This window comes from Anopheles ziemanni, chromosome 3 (assembly GCF_943734765.1).
Source record: "Anopheles ziemanni chromosome 3, idAnoZiCoDA_A2_x.2, whole genome shotgun sequence".
Taxonomy (NCBI): Eukaryota; Metazoa; Arthropoda; class Insecta; order Diptera; family Culicidae; genus Anopheles; species Anopheles ziemanni.
In genome coordinates, this window is record NC_080706.1 from 62,223,734 (window position 1) to 62,231,372 (window position 7,639).

The 7,639-nt window shown below is 39.9% G+C and overlaps 1 protein-coding gene across 1 annotated transcript; it reads right to left on the reverse strand.

Moving 5' to 3' along the window:
• Nucleotides 1-2,634: 2,634 nt before the first annotated feature.
• On the reverse strand, nucleotides 2,635-3,762 carry LOC131285201 (trypsin 3A1-like). Its single transcript, XM_058314063.1, has 4 exons — nucleotides 3,505-3,762; nucleotides 3,090-3,436; nucleotides 2,843-3,027; nucleotides 2,635-2,678 (listed from the first exon to the last, which is right to left on the reverse strand). Exons 1-4 carry the CDS (start codon nucleotides 3,760-3,762, stop codon nucleotides 2,635-2,637), a joined length of 834 nt encoding a protein of 277 aa, XP_058170046.1.
• Nucleotides 3,763-7,639: the final 3,877 nt, after the last annotated feature.

A 7,639-nucleotide genomic window follows, 5' to 3' on the forward strand; every position in this document is an offset into this window, starting at 1 on the left:
CAGATCAAGTTTTCATACTTCAATCTATTCTAGTAATGATTATTGATATAAACATAGTATTTTTACAGTATTTACATTGAATACCACATCGTTTAACCCATTAATCGTACCACTAAAATATAAAATTATATTGATGAGCCTTTCAAATAAAAAATAATCTCGTCGATGCAGTTCAGTTGTTTCATCTCTAAGATTGATAATGATAAATGAAATACTTTTGAAAATGGGTGAAAGAGAGAGCTTTTCGTTTAAACCTGAGGCCAAATGATTGATATATAACCGCCGAACACAAACTTGCTCTTTTTTCTGCTTGTATTTTACATAATTTATCTTAAATGAAATGAAAACTTGCTCCATCCTGCCGAACCAAAAAGCAATGAACTACACGACACCGAAGCCTAGATAATTTCCGTATGATATTAAATTCGATAATCAAAACCCGGAGCTTGTGCCAGGCCATTGTATTCTGGCGGAATTTGATCGAGTCCTGAAACGAGTCCATCAAAGCTATGGTATAATCCAAAGCAGATTGCGAGTCGTTCCGGTGCTGGTCGGACCTGCAAATCGCTGGACCATGCCTACCGAGCCCAACCGTGCTCTAACCAAGGGACATAATCAAATTGTACGCTCGTGTCAATTTGCATAGACAATTTTATCGTCGGGGAGGGAGTTGAAATTTTAATCAGTTTAACAACCATCGGAAAACAAATCACTCAGCAATTACCGGCCCGTCGATTGAGTCGGAAATGGGATTATGACAAACCGCGGACCGAGGCGCCATGTTTCGGCTGGGAATCGTCCACCATAGACGTTAATAGCGGCTAGCGCAAGGATAGGTTGGAGAGGCTGTGTGATGTGGTTGGAAGGAAAGTTCCACCTGATCCCGAAGTTGTCGCCGGTTTGCTCGCCAAAGCATCGCATTCGGGCCAGTTGGATTTCGATAAATCAATCGATTTCCCTGGTGAGTGGATTGCCCCCCCCAGGCGGTGTCTTTGACCCTTTTGCTGCACTGCAGGCGATGTTCCACGAGTGAACTGCCTTTAACAGCGAGCCTGAGTGCGCTTTGCCAAGGGAATCGAAAGATATTTCTCGAGCCAACACTTTTTTCCTAGATCGGCCACAAAGGGAGGAATCGGTCTGACTTATCGAAAAGCGGTGCTTTGGATTGGAGACCGACGGAATCAATTTCCAGCCAAACTGATGTCGCGCATGAAAACCGATGCCGTCCGATCGTCGATGGAAGCACATCCATGGTGCACTTACTGCAAAAAGATGTGGTGTGGAAACTTTCGGTCGCTGGATTGAAAGCATTTTAAGTGAAGCATACAGCAAAATCTACTCCCAAACTATTTCCAACGTCGCGGTTGAAGTGGGAGCCGATGCACCAGTCGCACCCGGACAGCAGCACAGGAAGAGATGGAACCAGGCGGATTTCTGTTTCAGGTCATGTAGACACCGTTTGCATCCGTACGGCGTTTTCGCGTAGCTTAGGCGCTCCTAACCGAAGGCGAGTGCAGCAAGTGGCGCTTTAACTGATGTCGCAATAAATCTTGCCTCGGTCGGAAACTGTGTTCCATTGTCACAATAAATTAAACTAAATGGTCTTAAATACCTTCTCCGAAAAGGGGATTTTCTCGTTTTCTGCTCTTCGCACAGGTGAGTTAAAGAAGGGAATCAGAAGGAGTCAAGTAAAACGTTCCATGAATTCAAAGATCCCTTCTTTTAAAGTTGAAAAAGTAGTCAATTAAAATGGATGTTAGCTAGAAGATGCGCCCGTAAACGAGTTTTGTAAGTAACACTTCCAACACCAACGAGGAACGATTAGGCAAGTAGTGCCATACTAGCTTTACATTTAGGTTTATAAAAAAACATTGAACACAACAAAAGCTTTATTGAAGTAACTGTTGAAATCGCAATGAAAACGTAACGATCACAATAAAAATAAAAGCTGGGGTATTCAACCCTCAAGCTTATTTATAAAACTGCACCTTGGTATTAGACCCTTGTATGCCAATGACCTGCGTAGTAGATGATAGGCGATTCTGAACTTGTTCAGAAACAAATATATTATTGCTCTAATATAGTATCTAGAAAGCTATGGTAAGTGTACAAATTTATTCTAAATCTATTTGTTATGTGCTGGAAAACAAGTCTTAGTATTTGTTTTACAAACACATTTTATCAAAATGATTCTACTTAAAACAATTCTTGGTAGACAAAGAGCCGTATCTCTAAAGTCGTATCTATAAATGACTCACGCAAACATAGGAAATTATCCTTTAAGATGATTCGCACACCTTCTTCAAATTTTGCATAATTGGTTTTAATAGCGCTTAAAACAAGATGTAGATAAAAGATTTTTTATGTAAAAAAAACTCATGCTTGTCAGAGGAAAATGGAAAGGTTTACATTTACATAATGTATAAGAGCTAATAAAAATTAGGTGCAATATGGCAGTAAGAAAGAAAACTATTATTCGTTCGTTTTCATTAATTTTCATCCTCGTTGCGTTGGCCGCGAAATTGTGTGCAAACTCAATAAAACAACAAAAAATGAATTTGGCTAAAATTTTTACGAAAACGAGAGGAATTCTCATAATTTTTCATTCATATACTTTCGATATACACTATAAACTTAACTACCTATGTGGTTCTCCTTGAAAATGTTGCCTGTTGAAGCTGCAGTTTGTTACAAAAAACGAAAGTGAATGTGAAGCGTTTGCAGTTTGTGCAGAATTAAAACAAATCAATCAATTTTCTTGCGGTTTGCATTTTATTTGACTGCTTTCCGTTTTTTCATAGAAGCAACTCTCCTATTATTCCTCTTCAGTCAAATTGCATACCAGTAACAATACTAATAAATTCGCGAACACTATTTGAGTCCACTCTTGTAAATATTGAAGGCAATCTTCCGGTGCAGTACAAATCACCAAGCGAAACGATTCCAGTCAACTGTCCATTGCACACGAGCGGTCCGCCACTGTCGCCTCTACATGAAGTCATGTTTTGAAGCTTGGCACAGATCATTCTGGAAATAAAATAGCTCGTTAGTTTCATTTGCTCACCAAACTTTGGATATGATTCGCTTACTGTGGTGTTATAGTTACTCTACGACCCCACATTTGTTGACAACTGTATTGCGAAACCAAAGGTGTCCATCCGAGTTGTAAGGTTTGTGAAGGAGATACTACTTTTCCATTAGTGTATCCCCAGCCAGCCACAAAGCACCAGGTAGGATTATTGGATGAGTAGCGTAGCTCCGTTGTTTGCAGGGGTATAGCGGCAATATTACGGTGATCGGCGAACGTACCAACGATGGTTACTATAGCCGCATCATTGTTGGCATTTTCGTATTTAAACTGCGGGTGAATAGAGTAACTGCTGACGGAAAATGTGGTACCGTTGCTAGCATCTGAACTGCCACCGAACAACTCCAACTGAAATAGATTAAACCAATGTGTTTTGATTTTGTGTGGAACAATCTTCAAACGGCTGCCAAACTTACGTCTGCAGCATCTGGCTCGAAAAATAAACAGTGAGCGGCAGTTAGAGCATGCTTTGAAGTAATAACGCTAGCTCCACAGAAGAAACGGCCTGCATACCGCAATCTCACAAGAAATGGATAGTCCTCAATCGACACTGTAGTGCCGTTGACAACTCTTCCAGATGCAAATCCTCTTTTACTATCCGATTCCGACTGGCTCTGGGCGAGTGCACAGCCGAAAAGATATACCAAACAAACGGTACCAATTGCTTGCTTCATCGTGATGCAAAAATGTACTACTTCAATGAGAGAGTTTGTGTGGGTTCTTAAATCTCTTCACGTTCAATCGCTTCGAGTATCGTTTTGTTTGCTCAGGTGGCCCACGACCGTACCGGGCGTTCTAGAATGGAAAGGAAGGTCGTTTATATTTACCGATACGTTCGAAAGGACAGCAGTGTCGACTAATGAAGAGAAGACGAGTTCAACAACACGGCAAAAATAGAATGGAGGTTAGCAGTTCAAATCTGTAGAATACTTTCTAGTGTCGTTGACGTCGCGGTTTCTTTTTGAAATGTTTGCAGCTAACTGATTCTATAAAATTTTGCTTTGATCTAACTCATCTCATTTCAAGTGTTTCTAGCATTTGAGGGTATTATGATCCAGTTCCGCGTTATTGCTCGAAAGTTTCTGCATATTTCCTCGAATAGCAACCTGGGTATTTATACAAGTACAAGCTGACCCGACGAACTTCGTCCCGTCAAATAATTATGCAGTTTCTAATATTCTAAAATTTGAAACTTACTACCTGTGAGATATGTTAATTTTTGTTTTAAAAAACTGTATAGAGAAGAAATTTGAATTCATTATATTGGAAATCATTTTATTGTGATTTTTTTATTGCTTTTATTGTAACGCACCTTGAAAGACTGCATTTTTAGTCTTTTGTTCGGGTGCGTAAATGTACAATGATGCCAGTTTTCCAACGCGTGAACATGCAACATATAGCTGGCCATGAGAAAACCAAAGCATTTCTAGATTTAAGCCACACACTTCCAGCGACTGCCCTTGTGACTTGTTGATTGTCATCGCAAATGCAAGATTAACTGGAAATTGAATTCGCTTGAACTGAAATAGCATATCGTTCGATTTCAAGGGAATTCTAGGAACTAAACATTCGGTCCCCTTATAAGCCCCTTTTAAAATTCTTGCCTCTATGATATTGTTCATAAGCTGCGTCACAATCAATCGTGTTCCTTTACAAAGTTTCGGCGTATGAAGGTTTCGAAGCATAATAATTACAAATGATGCTGCGGCATACCAGGCAAATCCTAAGAATTCAGAAATTCCACTGGATAATTCACGGCTTCGTCTTCATTTTCAACACGATCAATTGATTTGTATGATCGCAAATCTCCCTGAATTTGGTTTAGAATTGTCCAGTTGAGGTCATTGACATCTATATTTTTCCACAGCTAATATTGCACGTGAACTCATCCAATCGTTAGCATAATTTTGGGTGATATTTGGATACACATTAGTTATGAGCTAAAGAGGATAGCTGAAGTGAATTGGCAAATGGTAGTCGGAATTGATATTAATCCACTGGATATATTAACCGGAATCTGTCCGTTTCCAATTCTTAGAAGCTCTTTGGAGAAAACTCTTGCGCTTCTATCCTGTTGTAAGTGCACTCGCATATTCATAGTCAATCATATAGTTTTTACGTATTGCCACAAATACGATGATTTGAGACATGCATTTACTTCATCTGCCGGTGTTGATTTTGGAATAACGGGAAGTGTTTGTCTAAAATCGCCTGCTAACAGTACCGTTGCGCCACCAAAACGACCGTTATTGTTCCGAAGATCTTGGAATGTTCTGTCAAGTGCTTTGAGGGGCCGTTTGTGAGCCATTGTGCACTCATCCCACACAATTAGTTTACAATTTTTCAATACTTGGGCCATAGCTGATTGCTATGAAATGTTGCAAACAGGAATTTCACTGAGTTGCTTGTTTAACGGTAATTTTAGTGCGGAGTGTGCCGTTCTTCCACCTTCCAGTAGCGTTTCAGCAATTCCCATGGATGCGAGAGCCAACGCAATACGATTTTGAGATCGTGTTGCCGCCAGAATCAAGGATATTAAGAACGTTTTCCCAGTTCCGCCGGGCGCATCCAGGAAGTATAGTCCACCGTTTCCATCATCGATAACCTTCACCAATGGATCATACGCACTCTTTTGCTGCTTGTTTCAAAGTGGGACATTTCTTAGAACTTGTTGTTCCAACGCCTTTATGTCGTATGCGCACTCACGATTCAATACGTCTTGGATTTGGCGATTTGCCGCTGGCATATGAATTTCTGTCAATAATTTGCCACTTATACGCAAACACTAATCTTCAATCAACGCCAATTCTTCATTGTAGATCTTATCGTTCATTTGTAACTCGAAATCTCCTGTTGTTACTCGAATGCGATGTAAAATGACTTCGGCGATGTCATTTTTGTACGTTTTCCATAGTTGGCGCGGATTTGAAGGCTGACATGTCGAAATGATCTTAGCGAAAAGTGTACGAACTTCAGTGGCATGTGAATCAGCTGCAGCTGCATGGCATCGTCCATTGTTTGATTCCACTGATTATCATGTTCCAATAATTCTAACTGCTGGCATGCTTCTCGAAAAGTTGAACATACGATACGATTCACGGTACGCAATGACTCAAACGATGTTGAACCAACAACAACCGAAGATAGAAGCAATCATCGTTTTTTGGGTGGATTGTGTATATTCTTCCTAATGCATTAGTTGAAAACACAACTGGATTACCGTCTACTGGTTAGCCTCGCTTTCTACGTAACCATTTCTTTGACGATGCATTCCATGAGTAATATCGAGGCATTTCCGAATAAACCAATGTTCTTGCAAAAGGATCGCTGGCGCAGGTAAAACAAAACTCGTCAAAGTTGTTGCTGGTTGTGTTTCGGCTCGTTGTACTGCATTTTCTAGGTTGAAATACACTCTTTGACCATTCTCCAAATGAACTGCGAGATGCACAACAATAGGTAATCGCTCATGAATTGCAAAAGAAAATATTCTCCATAGCGCTTCATTGACAGTTAACGTATCGTCCCATTTGATACTTGCTGATCTCATCTCGCTCAAGATGTAGGTAATGTATGTAAGATAAGATTCGTATTTCAAAATTATTAATTTGAATACTACTTTATGAACAAAAGCCTTTTTTCGAGTTTTCTGATGTTTTTGCTTGTTCTTTAAAATTTTCAAACTTTTCATTTTTCTAAAACCTTAAAATGACCAAAAGGAAGAAATCGGCAAAAGATTTCATTGGAATAAGTTCAGCCATTTTGTATTTTCGTTAAAAATGGAAGGTTTTTTTTACTTTTTATATGGAAAAAAGCCGTTTTTACCGAATTTTCCCATTTTCCGGCTTTTCCTTAGGAATTTTCAAATTCTCTTTTTTCCTAAACCTTCTTTGGGCAAAAAGGTACAAATCATACGAAGACGTCATCAAGATTGGTTCAGCCGATTTTGAGTTTTAGCATCACGAACATACAAACATCCATTTTTTATTTATACAAGTATTTCTTCTTGGCGTAACGACCTCTTGGTTATGCCTGCCCGTTTAAGGGCTTACGAGACTTGTTTCCCTGTTGTACGTGGATAGTCAGTCCTCTCGTACAGGGGAGGGTTCGGTCTCGGTTGGGATTCGAACCCACGCCGTCGAGGTGGTGAGCCCCGGCGCTCATGGGCCGATTTTCTAACCGGCGTTACCGCTCGGCTGTCGCGGACCCGGACAAGTAATCCAAGGTATATAAATATATAGTTTTTAACAATTTTCGAGCACTTTGATTTTTAATCAATTTTCAAAACGATCGAGTTATTGGTGTGTTTTATGCTATGGCTAAATGGCTAAATAAATCAAACTGGCTTGTCAAATCACAACGTTGACCCGCTAGGTAGCTCGAAATATCGTCCTAAAAACGTCCTATGCACTAACAAACGTCTTACTTTTTTGTATGGGCATGAAACAAATGTAGAACGTTTTTCGAGCAATCGTCCTACTTCATCCTACTCACCATACAAAACTGCTCGATGTTTGTGTTACGTAGGACGTTTCTTAGGACGATTTGCTCGAA

What these genes read in the sequence shown, in the direction of transcription:
- LOC131285201 (XM_058314063.1), bottom strand. Translation starts at nt 3,762, where the DNA reads ATGAAGCAAGCAATTGGTACCGTTTGTTTGGTATATCTTTTCGGCTGT. An exon ending in AGAGTAACTATAACACCACA is followed by an intron (nt 3,028 to 3,089) that starts GTAAGCGAATCA and finishes TTTTATTTCCAG; the next exon opens with AATGATCTGTGCCAAGCTTC. An exon ending in ATTTATTAGTATTGTTACTG is followed by an intron (nt 2,679 to 2,842) that starts GTATGCAATTTG and finishes AACAAACTGCAG; the next exon opens with CTTCAACAGGCAACATTTTC.